The sequence below is a fragment of the Lycium ferocissimum genome, chromosome 6 (assembly GCF_029784015.1).
Source record: "Lycium ferocissimum isolate CSIRO_LF1 chromosome 6, AGI_CSIRO_Lferr_CH_V1, whole genome shotgun sequence".
Lineage (NCBI taxonomy): Eukaryota > Viridiplantae > Streptophyta > Magnoliopsida > Solanales > Solanaceae > Lycium > Lycium ferocissimum.
This window is the reverse complement of record NC_081347.1, coordinates 69,735,800-69,756,361: the sequence shown is the minus strand read 5'-3', so window position 1 is coordinate 69,756,361 and position 20,562 is coordinate 69,735,800. Positions and strand designations below refer to the sequence as shown.

The 20,562-nt window shown below is 32.2% G+C and overlaps 1 protein-coding gene across 1 annotated transcript; it reads left to right on the top strand.

Annotated features, from left to right (window-relative positions):
* The first annotated feature begins 1,187 nt into the window (after nt 1-1,187).
* LOC132060233 (NAD-dependent protein deacylase SRT2) lies at nt 1,188-9,728 on the top strand. Its single transcript, XM_059453170.1, has 11 exons — nt 1,188-1,386; nt 3,056-3,098; nt 3,188-3,422; nt 4,329-4,394; nt 5,167-5,212; nt 6,745-6,905; nt 6,980-7,109; nt 7,731-7,892; nt 8,392-8,519; nt 8,899-8,998; nt 9,415-9,728. The coding sequence occupies exons 1-11, from the start codon at nt 1,339-1,341 to the stop codon at nt 9,463-9,465; spliced, it is 1,170 nt and encodes a 389-aa protein (XP_059309153.1). The 5' UTR covers nt 1,188-1,338; the 3' UTR covers nt 9,466-9,728.
* The last annotated feature ends 10,834 nt before the right edge of the window (nt 9,729-20,562 follow it).

The following is a 20,562-nucleotide window of genomic DNA, read 5'->3' as shown; positions in this document are numbered from 1 at the left end:
GGTGATGATAGTTGTAAGGTAGTAACTAGTAGTGCGCGTGGTTCGTGGAGAATTGATAATGTTAATTAAATTATTTCATTGATTTCGACGAACATGAATTGTTAAATGTTTGACGAGGACTAGAAATGTTAGCTTTTGACAAACTTAAAAAATCAAAATTGTTTAGTGCATACTTAAGGCATTATTTTGAACCTGCCTCAAAATGAGACACCATTTTTGTCACTTTCTCAACGAAATCATTACTTACTAGTGGTTACTAATTTGGTAACCTCCGTCACTCCGTGTGGTAGGTACATTACCGCCATAGATTCATAAAATTTACTTTTTTACCGTCCAACAAACTATAACGTTTATATTTTAAATATATTTTTTCTAAGGGAAAAGGATAAAAAATACTCCTCTATTTTGAAAAAAAGGGCTAAAAATATCCTCCGAATTTATTTTGGATAAAAAAAATAGCCCTCCCATCCTTAAAGTTTTTAAATATAACCTTGTCTTGACGGAAATTATCCCTCAAAATCATTTTTTAAACCCGCTCCATCATTTAAACTTGACTCAACTAAATAATAACCCATAAGATCCCTTTATTCCCCCAATTCCCTCAAACTTCAAACCTACGTATTGAGGGAATAAAGGGATCTTATGGGTTATTATTTAGTTAGGTCTGATTTAAATGATGGAGCGGATTTAAAAAATAATTTTGGGTTATTTTGGGGGATAATTTCCATCAAGATAGGGTATATTTGAAAACTTTAAGGATGAGAGGGGTATTTTTGACTCAAAATAAGTTCAGAGGATATTTTTAGCTCTTTTTCTAAAGCAGATGGGTATTTTGGACCCTTTTCCCTTTTCCTAAATCAGATTGGGTTGGATTTATATTATAAGATTAAATAAAGTGATAATGATATAAAAAAATACCCCAAGTTTTACTTTTTTGTAAGTATTGCCTGAACTGTCGAAGCTATCACAACTATTTGCACCATTTAAAAAAAATGGAAGGAAATGCAAACACTCGAGGTGTGATTTCGACAATTATTTTTTAAAATAAAATATAGAATAAACGATTATCACTCTTGTGATATGTGAGCATTTATAAAATTTACATCTAAAAATTATTATCCAAAAGCTGATTTGTACCGACTTGTGGTATATACTCCATATATGTGTAATATAATGTAAAAGAAGAAGCCATGGTAAAATTTTCCCTTTTTAGTTGTGAGCGGTGGAGAATTGTGTGACGTGGAACACGATACATTCGATGTCTGTACATTACAGGTCCTTATTATAGGTAACTGAGAAAGAGCAAATCTTAAACCAAAGGAAATTATAGTTCATTTTATGGCCATGTCTATGTCCCTTCGACTTTGTTTTCGACCCTCCATTTCTGTAAGTTACTAAAATATTCTTCATTCTCAAATCTGAAATCTCTATATCATTTGCGTGAAATTTTGTTACTTGTGTACTTTTCGTTAATCCCAATGATGATTGGCAATCCTGAAAAATTATTTCAATTTCTTAGGTACCGTTTGGCCATAAAAATTATTCACTTTTTTCCTAAATTTTTTTTCACTTTTTTCACTTTTGGGCGTTTGGCCATGAATATTCCGAAAATGTTTTATTTCAGAATACCAAAAATTTAAAAAACTTATTTTTCAAAAAAAAAAAATTCACTTTTTTCACTTTTTTACAACTACATTTCACTAAAAATTACAATTTCAAAAAAGAGCGTAACTCCAACTCCAACTTCAAAAATTTCAAAACAAGTGAATTTATTTTTGGTATGTATGGCCAAACGCCTACTTAATATATCAGTAGCAAATTTTATCTCATTGTGAATTATACTCCCTTCGGATAAAAAAAAAGTGTCTCAATACTTTTTTTTCTTAGGTCAAACTTGCCACTTCAAATCTGCGTTATGTAATCAAATTCCAATACCTATTTAATTAAGGGCAGTTTAGTCAAATTTTTGTCTAGAAATTAATATATTTTTTTAAATCCGGAGGGAGTAATACAGATTCTGAATATTAGTAGCGAGTTTTATCTGATTGTTGACTTGTTGATGTTTTATGCCAAGTATTGCTTTAAGTGTTAGATTTCTGAGACACTTTTTTGGACAAAGTGTTGGAAGTGTTTTCTATCTATCTCTTTTACGTTTTCTCCTTTTGGTTTTGCTTTTAAAAAAGGAACTATTCAAATGCTAAGACAAAATATTCTTTTGAAGTGGTGGAGCCATGTATTTATAGAAGGAGATTCAAAAAAGTGCTAGAATATCACAATTGGTAATTGAAACTATGACTTAAAAGCAAAATTCTGAATCTCCTTTACTACAACAGTGGAATATTTTGTTGAGATTCAACAGTTTGTACAACTAGACCTCATATATATAACAAGAAACAAGAAAATAAGTTCTTTTTTACCTGATTGTTGACTTTGTTGATGTTTTATCCCAAACTGCTACAAGTGTTAGATTTCTGGGACACATTTTTAGACATATAGCTGGAAGTGTTCTCTCTCTCTCTCTCTTTTTTTTTTTTTTTTTAAAGAAGGATTTAATCAAATGGTAAGACAAAATATTCTTTTGAAGTGTTTTGAGGCATGTATTTATACAACGAGATTAAGAAAAAGTGCTAGAATATCACAATTGGAAACTGAAACTGTGACTTGAAGCAAAATATTGAACCTCAATTATCACTACACTGGAATCTTCCATTGAGATTCAACAGTTTGTATAACAAGTGCACCTCATATGTATATAACAAAAAGAAGTTCCTTTTGCCCTATTTGCACAGTATAGCTGTGTTACTCGGACTCTTCAAAAATGCGACTGGTACGTGTCGGATCCTCCAAAAGTAGTGCATTTTTGGAGGATCCGACAGGCGTGCGGCAGCCATTTTGGAGAGTCCGAGCAACTTAGCAGTATAGTATGGAAAAGGGGATTCAATTGAACACCCTTGCCTCCACTTAGCTCCACAACTGTTCTTTTGGATATTAGAGTTATGGTGCCTATAACTATAATTTTTTGTTGATATTGATAATGTGCGAACTGAATGGGCAGGGCTTAAAGAATAAAAGGGATTTGCTGGGCTTAGAATTGGCAGGCAAGTCTTTTCATGAATAGCAAGTTTGCAGTGTTTTCTACTTGATTAGCTGGCTCTTGTTTCTGAGCAATTTATTTTCTTGTTTATAGCTGATCAATCGAGTAACCCGATGGGGAAATGGTTTGCTGGAGTAAAGAAGTTCATTCCCTTCAGGGGATATGTTAAGTTTGTGCAAACAACAGCAAGAATATCGTTTCCAAAGATCTCATCAGATATTAAAGATAAAGAACCTTCAAATATTTTGAGTCACAAGAAGATGGCTCCTTATTCGGATCCCCCTAGCATGCAAGATGTAGACAGTTTGTATGATTTCTTTGATAGCAGGTAGGAATTTTACTTCCTTTTTTTTTTTTTTTTTTTTTTGGATTACAAAAACTGAAGTGGATGTTTAGCTACTTTTATTGTGCTGGAGAATACTCGGTTGTTCTTGGACAAAATTGGCTTTATTAGTTGTTGTCATATTTTCATGTAAGGAAATGCTAATAGTTTCATGTATTTCCGAATATCCACTCCTTTTTCCAGGGTCGGGTGTCTTTGTTGTTATTCTCTCTTTTTCATCATGTTGCTACAAGAAATTGTGAATAAATTCAAATCATTTCATTTGCTGATGTCTTCTTAAATGAGTGCAACAATGTTTGCTATACATTGATTATGTTGTACAGAGATCATATTTCACAATCATGTGGCAGCTAAATCGTATAGATTAAATAAAGAACTAATATTCTGTTGATATTGGCATTAGAAAATGAAACTTATGATATCCATTAACATCAAAGCCCTTGATTTAATTCTTACATACGGTTGGTTTTTAACAATAGCAAGGCCCTTGGTTCCGACTACACTTCTCTTTAGTCTTTACTGCTATTGTGTTCAAGTATTTTGAAGTCATAAATTTCAAAAAAGGAAAGAAAGAAATTATTTCAAAGACATTTAGCTAAGTGGTATGGTGTTTAAGAGTCCACGGAACCAAAGTTTTTCTGATATAATTCACATAGTGTAGATGCATTTTACGTTTTGTTATCTGAGTTTACTACCATGTGATAAGGCTACATGCAATTTCTACTAGGCATAGTATATTGCTAATTTCACTTTCACAAACTAGAATTTGAATGGTGATTTCTTCGATGATTCTTTGATTGGAGGTCAAATTGGGTGTCCCTTTAGCCGCACTAACATCAAACTACACCATAGCATCAATCGCTGACAAGTTCCATTCCATTGTTTTTGTAGTACCAAGCTTGTTGTATTGACGGGAGCTGGCATGAGCACAGAGAGTGGAATTCCAGACTACAGAAGGTAGGTTTGAAAATAGATGAACAGGCTCAACGTGCTTAACAGTTTGATCATTCTCTGAAGTTGATCATCTGAGTTACATTCTGAAAAAGGAAACACATTTACTGTAAAGGAAAGAGCGTTGTCAATGTTTAGTTTTTTATCCTAACTGAGTTTATTGCTTAAAAAGGAGGCACATTTATTTTGTTAGAAGGAAAAGAAAGCTGTCAGCGTTTAGTTTTTATGCTATTTAGTGCAGGTAACCTTCTTTAAAATGATTTTCTCTGTCATTACGATATCCAGCTTCTGTTCTCACTCTCAGGCGTTGATTGGTTAAAGTTTTTTTTTATTACATCTGTTATGCTGACTTGGTTATCATCATATCTGACTTACTCAAATCTGATGGCTTCATTAAAGAGGAAAACAAAGAGACAAGCATCCAGATTACTGCCAATATTTAAATCTGACTTTTTTTAGTGTTGAGCATCTTTAGCTAAATTGTATCAAGTGGGGATTACATCTGAAAGTGTGGGCTAGATGTCTGCAACAATGCAGGGGGCAGTATTGTGAAACAATTTTATTTTTAATTTACTCTGCTTTGAGTATTCCCTGCACTTTTCGCCTGTTTCTTTAGGGTGGTGCATCTATGTTGAGTTTAAAAGTGGAGTTGCGGATTCGGTAGTACAGCTTTGTGCAGCTTCTAGATTTTATAATTGGGGCCTGACCTTTTCTGTATGAATTAGTTTACTAATATATTTTAGGCAAATGCTAACGCTTTTCCCTCTTTTCTTGGCAGCCCAAATGGAGCTTATAGCACAGGTTTCAAACCAATTACCCATCAGGTGATTTGAAGGCATGTGCTTTGATTCTTGGTTCCATTAAAGTGTTATTATTGACTTCATAAATACCATTTCTCCCATATCTCACAGAGGAAAAAGAATGCTACAGTCTGATTCTGAAGGTAGAACTAAAAATTAGCTGCCATTGCACACGAGAAGCTCTCCAACTAACATGTTTGCACCAAAAGCATGAAAATAATTTAGCATGATTACACAATAAATTCTACTATGGATTTAGTTCTGTTCATCTGTAGACATATGATATACATGCATATATTTCTTCCAGACAACAAAATCCTACATGAATTTAGTTTTGGTCATTTCTAGACATACATACGACATCAGTCCCACACAAGTTGGGGTAGGCTATATGAATGCTTACTAACCATGTTTCTTCATTTAAGCTCAATTCATGTCATCATCATTACCAAATTTAAAAATAAGTTAAATAAATAATAGTGATAATAATAACAAAAAAAAGGTTCTCTATATTTTTACTGACATATAAATCTTTTGATAAGGTCAAAAAACTCTTAGAAAAGCAAAATGTTACATATCAATGTACTGACAAGACTAAAACCTATTCCCAACTAGTAGATCTCACCTATATGGATTTTTTTCTTCTACCGTGTCCTATCTTTAGCTAAGTGTGCATTGGTTCGAAGAAATCATAGGTCTTTTGAGACAACTTCCTGATTGTGATTTCTACCTCGTCCCCTTTTAACACCTTCACTCACCATAGTTGCAAAATATGCACCAATTGCAGCTGCAGGTCGATGTAGGACATGACCAAACCATCTCAAGCGACTTTCTCTCATTTTATGCTTACTACATTCGTTTTTTAATCTTATCTAATCTTGTATGACAGCACATTCATCTTAGCATCCGTATCTCCACAACACTCATCTTGCAGATATGTTGGAGTTTAGCAGCCGAACATTTACTGCCACGTAACATTGCTGGTTTTATAGATGTTTTGTAGAACTTACATTCACTCTGGGAAATATCCTTCTATCACATAACATCCCTGTAGCATTTCTCCATTTCAAGTTTTCAACCATTCAGTTTCAATTCTATGAGTAACATCATCACTCCATTCCCTTGAAACGACAAGTTAAGATATTTAAATTGTTTGCACTTTGGCACCGTCATCCCATATAGTCTCACCTCAATTTCGGTCTTCTCATGCTGACTAAACTTGCATGCATCTCAATTATTCCCCCGACTATTTGCTACCTCCTGCCAGCACAGGTACCTGATAACTATGTCACCAATGCTTAGGTAGATGGGAAGAAATCTCCTAGCGTTTTTTCCTCTTTTGGGATTTGGTCTCCCAAAGTTTCAGTACTACTTCATTTACTGCTAAACCACACCCTTGGATGCTACAAAAAGTTCTGCTTCCGTTGAAAATTTACATCATCAGCTTCTATTTGATATGTTGCTTCAGCTAAAGCTTTCTCACATTTGCACTTGTTTATCTACACTGCCTACATTCTAATTTTCCGGTATAATTTTTCCATTGTTTGCAATTGTAGGAGTTTATCCGATCAAGCAAGGCTCGAAGGCGTTATTGGGCACGGAGCTATGCTGGCTGGAGACGGTTCACTGCTGCTCAACCTAGTACAGGTCATACAGCTCTATCATCTCTTGAGAAAGCTGGCCATATAAGTTTTATGATTACACAGAATGTGGACAGGTTGTTGGCTCGTCTTTTCATTTTGATGTTGATTTTATGAGCCTTTTAACACTAATTTGTTACTCTCATCTCAGGCTGCATCACCGGGCTGGCAGCAAGCCACTTGAATTGCATGGGACTGTCTACGTTGTTGCCTGTACAAATTGTGATTTTACTCTACCTCGAGATCAGTTTCAAGATCAAGTGAAGGCTCATAATCCCAAGGTTATCTTTATTCAATTATTCTTTTGTTGTAGTAATGTTAATATAAGTCCATTCATGGCATTGAAATCACTGTCTAATTATTGATTATGTGAATTTGACTTCACGAAGGATGAGAGAGAAATTTCTTTGAGCACTGTTCCACAAGACACTTAGGTGTATAGGTATGTCCAAGTTCTATAGGTACTGACTATCCTTTTCCTATACTTTATCTGACAAAAAACAAAGGAGGGGTACTTTGGTGCATAGAAGTTATTGATTCTATCGTCACCTTAACTTACCCTGAAAAAGAAAAAGGATTTCATTGTCACATTCACAAATTATTTCATGTATCAAGGCACATTGGTGAATGTAGTGATCTGGTGCTTATTTTTGAGGTTTCATTCAGTATTTGTTTCTGTTTTATTCATACTTTAATTGATTAGGCCTGTTGTAAGGTTTTAAATTGTTTGAGCATTCATACTTAATCCATTATTGGTGTATGAGACATCAACTAAGGGATGTGACAATAGCCAACCCAAATTAGTAACTTGAATAACTACAATTCATGCTTTCTTCTCGATCAACGTAATCTATTCACTGTCCGTTGGCATAAACTGAAATGGAGAAATTATAGTACTGCAGTGGGCAGCAGCTATTGAAAGTTTGGACTATGACAGTCGATCAGACAAGAGCTTTGGAATGAAGCAAAGGCCTGATGGGGATATTGAGATTGATGAGAAATTCTGGGAAGAGGATTTTTACATTCCTGATTGTCAGAGATGCCAAGGAGTTCTGAAACCTGATGTAAGCGATTTTTCTACTTATTAGATCAACTAGTTTGATATAAACTTGAAGCAGCTTCTCTTTTTTCTCTTTTAAGTTTTTTTGGTTTACTGGAGGTTAAAATTGGTCTTGGAGGAATTTCAGGAAGAATGATTATATCAGCTAGTATTGCAAGAAATTTTCCAAGAATTGAATAAGATGAGAACTTTCCTTTTTATCGCGAATATGTCAAAGAGAAATCTGAAATTGAACGAGCCTTTCACCACGGAGAATAAGAACTGCCTATAGGTAGATATGACTTCCAAATTTATGCTATGTGCCATAATTATACACATAATACCATGAGTAGAATTTGCCCATTCTTACCCTGGGGAAAAATCTTAGAAGGACGAGTTCATTAGTTTGATTATTTGCCTAGCAGTTTTATATAATGATTAATTGATTATTCATTGTTCCGTTGAATTTATGGTTGTTCCGGCAGTCATTTATTGGTATAGTCATTGATCTGGTGCAATTACAGGTTGTCTTCTTTGGGGATAATGTCCCCAAAGCTAGGGCTGATGCTGCCATGGAAGCTGCAAAGGGATGTGATGCCTTCCTTGTACTTGGTTCATCTTTGATGACCATGTCTGCTTTCCGGCTTATCAAGTGAGAATTGCATTGGTTCTCTCTTCCATTTTATTTAAAAGAAACTCCGGTCTACTTGGAAAGTTCTAACTTATTTGCTCACTCTGGTTCTTGTCGAAGTGCATCATTGATGAATTGGTCCCGTACCATGTATGAGATTTTTCAATGACCTGAGGGTTCATTTACGAGAGCAGTCGCTTCTGATTCACTTTCTTTTTACCTTTTGAAAAGGATTTCTGTTGGTTTAGGAAACGTAACATTGTTTCTCTCTTTTCATAAGCCTGTTGGACTTTTAACATCATAATTTCCTTCTTTATGTTAGTTTTTTCCCGTTATTCTCCCCTTTTTTGATACTCATATCAGCACCAGCACAATAAACCATTAAATTGCTTTGCAACAGAGCTGCGCGTGAGGCAGGTGCTGCTACGGCAATTGTAAATATTGGTGCTACACGAGCTGATGATCTTGTACCTTTGAAAATTAGTGCTCGAGTTGGAGAGGTTAGTTTTTTGTTATTACGAGAATTACAAGATGGTGAACTCGAACTTCCAAATGCCATTTCAAGATTGTGAACTCGAACTTCCAAATGCCATACTCTCGGAGGAATTATACTAGTCTGATATACAAAATATAATCTTACACATTGCTAAAGCAAAAGAAAAAGGGGCAATTGAATTCCCCCAGTATGGAATATCGGAAGTTGTAGTTTTCTCTTTAGCCATCCTCACTTCTATTTTTGGAGTAAATTTCTCCAACGGTCACTCAACTATGTGACTTTATTGATACAAAACTAAGCGACTTTACTAAATAATTCTAGATAGTTGAGTGACGTTTTGAGAAATTTAATCCTATTTTTGCGGTTTCTCTTGCTGCAACATTGCTGGATCTGTAGCTTACAATTATATGTATGGTGCAGATACTTCCAAGATTGCTTGATGTTGGATCCTTGAGTATCCCTGCTGTCTAGTTCCTGATTCAGAACAGTGTTAATAAATCGCATCCAGATTCTTTTCATCAGTTGCTGCAATGGATTGTATACTTGGCCAGAACATGCAAGTTTTCTGCATTTCGCGTTTTGTAAAATCACTATATCCATCCTGATGTTGTTTGTAATTCTTAAAAATGTACTGCTCAAGGACCACACATTCTCCAATGACACCTTCATCTGCGGACTTCTGTATTTCAACATAGTTCGACTATTTAGAAATGGATATCAAGCTTTTTCTGCAATCTTGTGATGGTCCCTTGCATTTTTTAAAGGTTCTTGTATAAGATTAAGATGGGACACTGATATATAATAATATAATCCTTCTGTTTCACCATATGTGACATGATTCGGAATGCCAGAGTCAAAGTACCCAATTTTTATGTGAATTTTGACATAGATTCTTAAGTTTTTGGAAATGAAATTTAAATATTTGGATACTAAATATTTAATTAGTTGACAGTGTGTTCTTGTTAGTCAGTTAAAAAGTTAAGGTACATTCCTGTATTTTTATTTTTCAATGAGAAGCTTTTTCTATATAAATGCTATATTGCTATAACATGATTAAGGTCACAAGTTTCAAAAGATTTACAATCACACAAATGCTAGGCATATTTAAGATCACGAATTTTAAAAGTTTTTTTTAATTAATTGTGTCAAGTTAAACTATGACAAATTAACTGAATGAAGGGAGTAATGGTTAATTTTAGAGAAACATGGTAAAAAAAATTTACTTTTTCAAGCTGGCGGGATCAAACAAGAAGTTGGAAGTAATAGTTTCGCTATGAATTGAACTTGAACAAAGGCACGTTTAGGATTTAAGTTTGATTGGATTCAAATTTTAATTTTTTATCATTGAATATATTTGCACTTTTTGGAATTACGGGTTTAGAGTTTAATACATGTTAAAAATTTAATAAATCTTACATGCATAATTACAAGAATTATTAAGCTTTAATTACAATAATTATTAAGCTTGATGGAATGGTGAGGATTGATATAGTCAATCTAATTTTATTTGGCATTGAAAGGTAGTTAGTACAGATGTAGCGCCGAAATCATTTATTCTGTATATATAGTAAATATTGGATACCCTTAGTTTTTTGTGTGTTTACTTCTTCATATTTTGAAACCCTCTTAGTGAAAATCTTCGCTTTGCCAAAACAAACTCAAATCGACCCATGAACACCCATATATATATATATATATATATATATATATATATATATATATATATGGGTGTTCATGGGTCGATTTGAGTGGGTTTTTGGTTAAAACCAAACCAAATCAACTTAGTCAATTTTTTCAGTTAGTAAGACCAAATCAAACCAAATATAATAACATAACCATCGGTTTGCTTGTTGTCGGTTTGGTTTGATTTTTCAGTTTTCAAGAAACATAATATTATTTCTCTCTTCCTTTTTTTTTCCCCTACGATTAGGAAAAACTTTTTCATCATTTTTCAACTTATAATCCGTCATTACCCTTTTATTGTGGGAGCTACAATTTTCTAGGATTATAGAGATTATGTCTTAAGACCTATGAGCTTTAATCAAGTGAATAAAATTTGTAAGAAATACACCCTTTTCTTTTAGGTAAATCTCATAATTGTTTCTTCGAATAAATGAGTTTATATACATGAATTTCTTTTAAGAAATGAACTTAAGGTGTAAAGTTCATTAGTATATTGTGTGTGTAAGTGTGTATATATAATTGTGTATATTATTTATTAGTCGGTTCGGTTCAGTTTTTTCTTTGGTTTGTTTTTAATAAAATCAAACCAAACCAAACCAAATAGTATCGGTTTCTTAAAATTTAAAACAAACCAAATTCAAATAACTCTCTGTTTGGTCCGGTTTGCGGTTCGGATGGTTTTTAACGAAACCGTGATCACCCCTATATATATATACAAACTCCCTCCGTTCAGTTTTACTTATCACATATTGACTTGACACGCTTATTAAGGAGACAAAAATAGAGTGGAAAGTTTACCGCATTACCTCTAATTATTGCTAATTACCTAATGATTGAAATCAATTAAATATATATATATATATATATATATATTAAGCCAATTTTTTAGCACCTCCTGGTCCTTTTTCAGAATTGACCAAATATTAAATTTTATTTTACTGGTTGGTGATGTTTGCTCTTTTCTGGGTTGGGCGTATCTTGTGATGAGTGGCTTTATTTTCTTTGTCTAGAAACTTCAACCTTGTTCCACGGACTTTTTTCGTGTATCATATTTACATTAAGCGGTTTGTGTAAGAAGGATTAGAAATAAATTTATAGTTTGTGTAAGAAGGATTAGTTTTGGAGCCAAAATTTTCATATTAAGCCAAGTTTGACTAATATAATTCCAAAGTATTAGAAAAAGGAATCGAAAATTTTGACTTATTAATTATAGAAAAAAGTGATAATTATCTCCTAATTGATTTTTGAGTAAAACTGTAAATATAAAACTAAAACTGAGTCTATATATTCAAGAAAATTGAATTCGGCTGAATCTTAGCTTAATATATTAAATTAACATCTTTGGCTCTGTATAAGGGGACCATATTTTATAAAAATAACACAAATCATTTAAGGAAATAAGAAAGAAAATTCGAAGTATATGGGATCCACAAAATATATTTCTCACGGAACACGTCATAACAGAGTCCACACTTCACATCATTCGTGAGCTGTCTTATGAAAAATCATCACCAGTTTTTTATGCATTTTTTCTTGTATTGGTGGCCTAAAGTAATGAAATTTCTAGTCAAAGGTCTGTGAACTCAATCTGTTAGCCTTTTAAATTCATACTTTTAAATTCATAGTCCTTAGCCAGTTTTTTAGCACCTGCATGCTGGTCCTTTTTTAGAATTGTCCAATTATAAAACTTTATTTTACTGGTTGGTGATGTTTGCTTTTTTCTGGGTTGGGCGTATCTGGTGACGAGTGGCTTTATTTTCTTTTATCTAGAAAATTCAACCTTGTTCCACGGACTTTTTTCGTGTATTCACGGTTAATAACAATTACTAATATTATGAAGTAACAAAACTATTATATTTACATTAAGCGGTTTGTGTAAGAAGGATTAGAAATAAATTTATAGTTTGCGTGATAAAAGTACCCTTTATAACGTGATCAATGTTTCAAATAGTTTAAAACCATTTTGATCACGGAATATGAAAAAGAAAAAAACTGGTGGGAGAAATATTTTTCCTAAAAACATTGTTAATCATGTGTTTGTATTGGGGTGGGAGATAGAGAGTTGAAAGAGAGAGGTTCATGAAATGGTATGTGCTTCAGTCAAATGTCATAATTGAAGCAGCATTAACATACATGGTAACTTTTAATGAAATTAACTTTGTTTAACAAAGTCAAAATAACGAACAAATTGAACGGTTGAAAACAAAATTTCAAGAGTTGTGCATCTTTGAATTTAAAATATCACTTGTTCGAACCTATTGTTTTCCACTCAAGTTTTTAACTACGTAACCACATGTGCCTCACATCGGTAAGCTTCGAAATTGTTTAATAGTGATCTCTTAATTTTACTTAAGAAATTCAAAAAAGAAAAATTAAAGAACATCTAAAGCTATAAAAAGTAGAAATTATGGTCAGCAATTGAACCTGTGTCCTCTAAGAGAATTTTAAAACCTAAAGTTTTTGGCTCGTGTCAAGTAGATTCAACATTTAATAAAGGAAAAAGGAGTCTATATATTCAAGAATATGATGATGATACAGTTAAGGTTTGCTTTCTATTTTTATAGTTGCAAGGGTTTTAAAGAAGCCATTATGATAAATTGAACATAGTACTGAGCTAAAGGCGGACATTGTTTGTCCCTTATTATTGAGCCAAGATGAAAGGTTCATCTTATTCGTTCTGCTGCTGCCATATACTGCCTTAAGATGTCTCAATCTAAACTAATTACTACTAGTAAGTATTGTTTTTTTAATTTGAATACTGCATAACTAAAGTTATTTATTTTTAAGTATTTAAATGTTATTGAATATAAAATAAAAATTTCAACCAAAATTGATAATAATTCATAAGATATTAGTAATAAAATGTTACTCTTACCGTTCCAATTTTGTATGTGTCATCTTTCGAATTTTTAGATTTAAATAAGTCTTTCTTAAACGTTATTTTTTCATATACTATCTTTTATACATTTTGAATTATCAATATATAGTATTTTTTACGTAATTTTTAGATATGTAACTTTTATTTCAAAAACTTAAAGAAAATATATTAAGATTCACGAAACACGTCATAACAGTTAAATTATTTTCCACTGAAAACTAGTGGCACATCAGTGATCGGTGATGATAGTTGTAAGGTAGTAACTAGTAGCTGTTCGCGGAGAATTGATAATGTTAATTAAATTATTTCATTGATTTCAACGAACATAAATTGTTAAATGTTTGACGAGGACTAGAAATGTTAGCTTTTGACAAACTTTTTGTTTAGTGCATACTTAAGGCATTATTTTGAACCTGCCTCAAAGATGAGACACCATTTTTGTCACTTTCTCAACGAAATCATTACTTACTAGTAGTTACTACTTTGGTAACCTCCGTGACTCCGTCACTCCGTGTCGTATGTACATTACCGCCATAGATTCATAAAATTTACTTTTTTACCGTCCAACAAACTATAACGTTTATATTTTAACTATATTTTTTCTAAGGGAAAAAGGGTAAAAAATACTCTTCTATTTTTAATATTCCGAACTTATTTTGGATAGTCCAAATATAGCCAGTTTTTTATCATTTAACTTGACTCAACTAAATAATAACCCATAAGATCCCTTTATTCCCCCAATTCCCTCAAACTTCAAACCTACGTATTGAGGGAATAAGTCCTTTTTTAGAATTGTCCAATTATAATTTTCATTTGGTAGATATTTTAACTGGTTGGTGATGTTGATATTTTGCTTTTTTCTGGGATATTTTGGACCCTTTTCCTTTTTCTAAATCAAATTGGGTTGGATTTATATTATAAGATTAAATAAAGTGATAATGATAAAAAATAAAAATGAGTGTTGGAACTATTATTATTGCCGAAACTATCACAACTATTTGCACCATTAAAAAAAAATGGAAGGAAATGCAAACACTCGAGGTGTGATTTCGACAATTATTTTTTAAAATAAAATATAGAATAAACGATTATCACTCTTGTGATATGTGAGCATTTATAAAATTTACATCTAAAAATTATTATCCAAAAGCTGATTTGTACCTCCTTGTGGTATATACTCCATATGGATATATAATATAATGTAAAAGAAGAAGCCATGGTAAAATTTCCCCTGTTTAGTTGTGAGCGGTGGAGAATTGTGTGACGTGGAACACGATACATTCGATGTCTGTACATTACAGGTCCTTATTATAGGTAACTGAGAAAGAGCAAATCTTAAACCAAAGGAAATTATAGTTCATTTTATGGCCATGTCCATGTCCCTTCGACTTTGTTTTCGACCCTCCATTTCTGTAAGTTACAAAAATAATCTTCAATAACAAATTTGAAATCTCTATGTCATTTGCGTAATTTTTTTTTTACTTATGTACTTTGCGTAAAAATGCCATGACTTTTATAGTTTGTGTGATAAAAGTACCCTTTATAACGTGATCAATGTTTCAAATAGTTTAAAATCATTTTGATTACGGAATGTGAAAAAGAAAAAACTGGTGGGAGAAATGTTTTTCCAAAAAAGATTGTTAATCATGTGTTTGTATTGGGGTGGGAGATAGAGAGTTGAAAGAGAGAGGTTCATGAAAATGGTATGTGCTTCAGTCAAATATCATAATTGAAGCAGCATTAACATACATGGTAACTTTTAATGAAATTGTCATAACTTTGTTTAACAAAGTCAAAATAACGGACAAATTGAACGGTTGAAAACAAAATTTCAAGAGTTGTGCATCTTTGAAATTAAAATATCACTTGTTTGAACCTATTGTTTTCCACTCAAGTTTTTAACTACGTAACCATATGTGCCTAACATCGGTAAGCTTCGAACTAAGCTAAATAGTGATGGAACCAGAATTTTTACCTAAGAAATTCAAAAAAAAAAAAATTAAAGAACATCTAAAGCTATAAAAAGTAGAAATTTTGGTCAGCAATTGAACCTGTGTCCTCTAAGAGAATTTTAACCCATTTACCGTTGAGCTAAGTTTTTGGCTCGTGTCGAATAGATTCAACATTTAATAAAGGAAAAAGGGTCAAATATACCTCTCTACTATAGTTTATTAGTCAACTTTGCCATCCGTTAGTCAAAGTAGTCGAATATACCCCTCTATTAGCCAAAGTGTACCATGTACCCTTGAGTGGATCGAAATCCCCAAATCAGCCAAAATTAACCATTTAACTAAAATTACCCATGCCCCATAAGTTAGACCTGACCCGACCCGACCCAGAGACCATCATGTTAAACTGTCTGACTGTTTTCTTTCTTGTTTCATAGCTACTTAACTTTCCCTAGCAATCTAATAATCACCTTTGGTAGCTTGATACTGGAGGCCTTCCAGAGAAATTTCTAAAGGCACGTGAGAGTTGGTTAACCAAGATGTCATGAAGTACCTAAACAGCCTAAAGGATCAGGAGAAAGAAATATTATCTTCTTCATAAATTAATCAAACCTTGTGATTTTTTCTTAACTCAAGGCATTATTAAGTTGTGAACAAGAGAACATTGGAGGAGTGCAACGTTCATTTTATATTTTCTCTGTTTTCTGAATGCTATTCCATTTTAATTGTTCAATTTTTTATTTCTGAATTTCATTGTACATTGTCACAGTTCCAAGTGTTTTTAGGTGACATTTCACATCAAGGGCTTTTAACTTGTTAACAACTTGATTTGGTTCTACATGTAAAATAGATCATTCCTGCACATTTTCAGTTTGTCAAGATGTAGTATTACGACAAAATTGGCGAGTGCATTCTAATTTTTGGTTTCTGACCAGTTCCAGAAGCACAGCCAATAAAAAACTTTATCTCACGATTATCTACTCAGCTAATACTAGGATAAATTTTTTTTTCTTCTTATTGCAGAGTGACAGCATCAAAGCAAGGAGGCTAAGGATCCAGCTAGATGCATCCTTACCCCATAAGTTATTTTTGGGTCGGGTCGGGTTGGATCTAACTTATGGGCCATAGTTAATTTTAGTTAAATGATTAATTTTGGCTGATTTGGGAATTTTCATCCATTCAAGGGTATATGTGTATACTTTGGCTAACGGAAGGGTATATTTGACTACTTTGACTAACGGAGGGCAAAATTTTCTAATAAACTAAAGTAGAGGGGTATATTTGACCCTTTGCCCTTTAATAAATATGCATATACACAAAAATTTAACTCTATATATATCGTGTAATTTTCCAACGAAGGAATTTCTTCCTCCTACCTAGATCCACCCATGGGCTAGGATTGGGGAGGAAAGAAATTTATTTCAAATTTCAATGTGTAAATGACATTTTCGAACAAATTCAGGACAGCTTATGTATTTTATATACCTAATAAATTCTTAACATGCAAGTTGTAACTAAGGCCCCGTTTGGACATGGTTTCAAATCATGTTTGGACATACAATTTGGATATTTCAAGTTGTATTTTCTCTTATAGACATAAAAACCCCACAAATTGTGAAAACTATCAAAACATTCTCAATTCTTATACAATCTTACCAAATGAGCAAATCATAGTTTATAACAAAATTAGTACACTACTAGAAGGCTTTTCTAAAAAATGTAACATAAATTAATCAAACTTTACTTCAATAAAAATGAAAATTTAACATGAATAGTAGTTACTATGTAACTACTCTTTAATATAATCTTCCCACATAAATTAAAGGTTGGTAGACATAAATAAAGGTTGGTGGAAGTTAATGATATTGGTAAATGATTGATAGGGGTAATTGTTAAAAATATTTACCAACTTATGAATCTTTTTTTATAAAATATAAACTTATTGTATTTAAAAAAGTTGAAACCATGATTTTTAGATGATTTGGGGTTTGAAACCATAGTTTCAAACCATAATTTGAAAATTGATGGCCAAACGCCTACTAAGTTATGGTCCACGCATTGGAGTTTTACCTCTTTCTTTTCCAAAGAAAAAAAAAAAGTTATGGTGTGATAAGAAGATGGTGCGTCTAATTAAGGTATAAATATATAGATCCGGATATATGGATTAGAAAACAAATTTAGAAAGTTGAACTAGATAAAATTTTGACCACGAACAAACAAAACAAGTTGATGACTATTATTCTAAGCATATGCTTTGACTACTGGGGTTCGGTGCGCAGCACACGAGTGGTCTCCTGCTGTTGAATTCTTCTTTTTTCTTTATTGGAGTATCATTGCAAGTATTACTTTAACAGCCGACTTCTCCTTTTTTCCTTTTTCCATTTTTTTTTTTTGTTAACTTCTTCCGTCTAAATTTATGTGTTCGTCGTGCCATACGGGTCGGAGCCAGGTTGAACCTAAGGGTTTATCTGAACACTCTTTGATGAAAAATTACACTATCTATATATAGTTAAAATTATTTTTTATGTATATATAGTAGATGTTGAATCCCTTTTGAATTCTTGGTGTATTCATTTTTTTATATTTTAAACTCCTTTAATTAAAATTCTGGCTCCGTTACTGCCCATACATTCTCAGTAGCTATCGTACAAACATAAAACATATGATAAGAGGCCAGAAAATAAATTTATGTAATATAATTTAAATTGATATAAAAAAATGAAAATATATATTTTTTAAAATTTATAATCTTAAATATGTCATAATATTATGTGGTTATGACCTTTTTTTGAAGTTTATAATCTTAAACAATAAAGTTATAAAAAGTTTCGATAAAAAATGTCTCTATGTGGCCTGTAGGTAAGGGTTTAAACTGTCGTTGTTCACATTAAAAGAGACTGTCTACATAACATAATTTGGAGTGAGGCATTTTCCGAGGTCCTACTAACACGAGATGTTTTTTTGCAATGGACTGTCCTTTTCTTATTTTTATTTTCGGACTTAAGAATATATCATTTTTCCTAAATTACTAAAACGAGAAGTGTTTTAATGAACCGAAACCAAAAGTATAATTCTCCTGTCGCAATTTATGTGATACTTTTCTTAAAATTAATCTAAGAAAGTGATATTTCTTTATATTTAATAACAATACAAATATAAAAATAACTACTTTATTCTTAATAAAAATATATGTGATTACACAATATTTATGACTTATTTTAAATCATAATAAAATTATTTAAAATTTTATTCCCAATTAAATACCATCACATAAATTGAATTGAACCGAAAATGTAACTTTTAACTTTTAAATGAATCGCATGAAATGATGAGAAAGCGGTCCATAGCGAGTGACGTGTGCCGTGACAGCATAATAGCCACACGCGGGAGACAGCTTTCCACGTTACAGCTTCTCATTTGATAGTAGTACTACTCTTCTAGTCTTATGGCTGCGGTCAGCCTTTAAACACAAAACCTCACACCCACTAGCTTAGACTCTTGCTCACCAAGCAACTTTCTCAAATGTACTCCCCCACACCCACCGCCCCTCTACCCCAACCCCACCCACCCACGTCCCTAAGCCCTTCGACTTTTAATGCTTGAAAAATATTACTCCCTCCCGAGGCGGATAAGGTGTTCACTCGAACACTCTCAGTAAAAAATTATACTGCATATATAGGATAGATTTTTGTATTTATGTATATATATGAGTTTTGAATATCCTAAACCAATGCAAAAGATTAGCTCAAGTAGTTCAGGGTATTCAAATTTATGAAAATTCTAGATCTATCACTACTCCCTCCGTCCTAATTTATGTGATATAATTTGAGCACATGGAGTTTAAGAAACAAAGAAAGACTTTTGAAACTTGTGGTTATAAACAAGTCATAAATATGAGAATTTGTGTGACTCTAAATTAAGGGTAAAAGGTGAAATTTTTAGTTAAGTTATTTCTAAATATAGAAATGTAGACATACCAAAAAGAAAAGTGTATCACATAAATTGAGATAGAGAGAGTAGTTCTTATTTCAATTTATGTGATATAAAATTTATAAAAAACGTATGTTATGATTATTTGTGTAGTTTCAAGAGTTTTTAATATTTTTTTCCTAGTGATAATGTCTGAATCAATTTGTAAGCAACTCGACTGAGGGTACCAATTACCTCTCAACAGTACAAGTATCGAATAACATTGTCCATAAAAGCTTTGATAATAAGGAGAAAATTACTATTTAAACCTAAAATCTCATAGTTCTCAATCCACTGACCACTAGGTCACATCCTTGGGTGTATCATAAGAATTTTAAAATTTGTGGTTCTCAACGTACCATTATATTTATGTGATAATAGAAAAGATGACAATTATAGGAAAAAAGAAGAAGAGTAAATTAAATTCTATCATTTTTTGAAACTTACTAAAATCATACGCTCACATAAATAAAAATGGAGGAGGTATTTCATATTGGACAGTCAAACCTTTCTATAACATCATCGTTTATCTAAAAACCTTTGTACTGCAATAATAAATGTTGCTACAAAAAACATATAATATGCTAACATAATATATATGAGAATCGGTTCTAAACAAAACGTCATTATACTTAAACATTATTATAGAGGTGATTTTTATAAAAAGATCGACAGTATTTGAAAATTTAGTTAACTTCAAGTTCTTCTATACTTAACTAAAAAGAAAAGTTCTTACAACTACAAACTTCTTATATTTTGAAAAGTTAAACACATCCGTATAAAGTAACAATTAGTATTTGAGAGTCACAAAATTAACTAAGTCATTTAATTTGGATATCAAAAGTCTAAAAGTATTTTCAGATATTTTAACCTTTATCTAAAGATATTTTTATGATATTTTACGATTTTTCTTTAATGAATAATCAAATTCAACATATTGTAGCATACATAATATAATATAATATAAAAAACTGGTCGACATAAATAAGTGGTCCTGCTCCTGTCTGGCTTCTGCTGTCTCTCTCTACAGCACGATTTATTTATTTTTTAATTATTACACATACGACTAGTTGCATTCCACCACGTGCA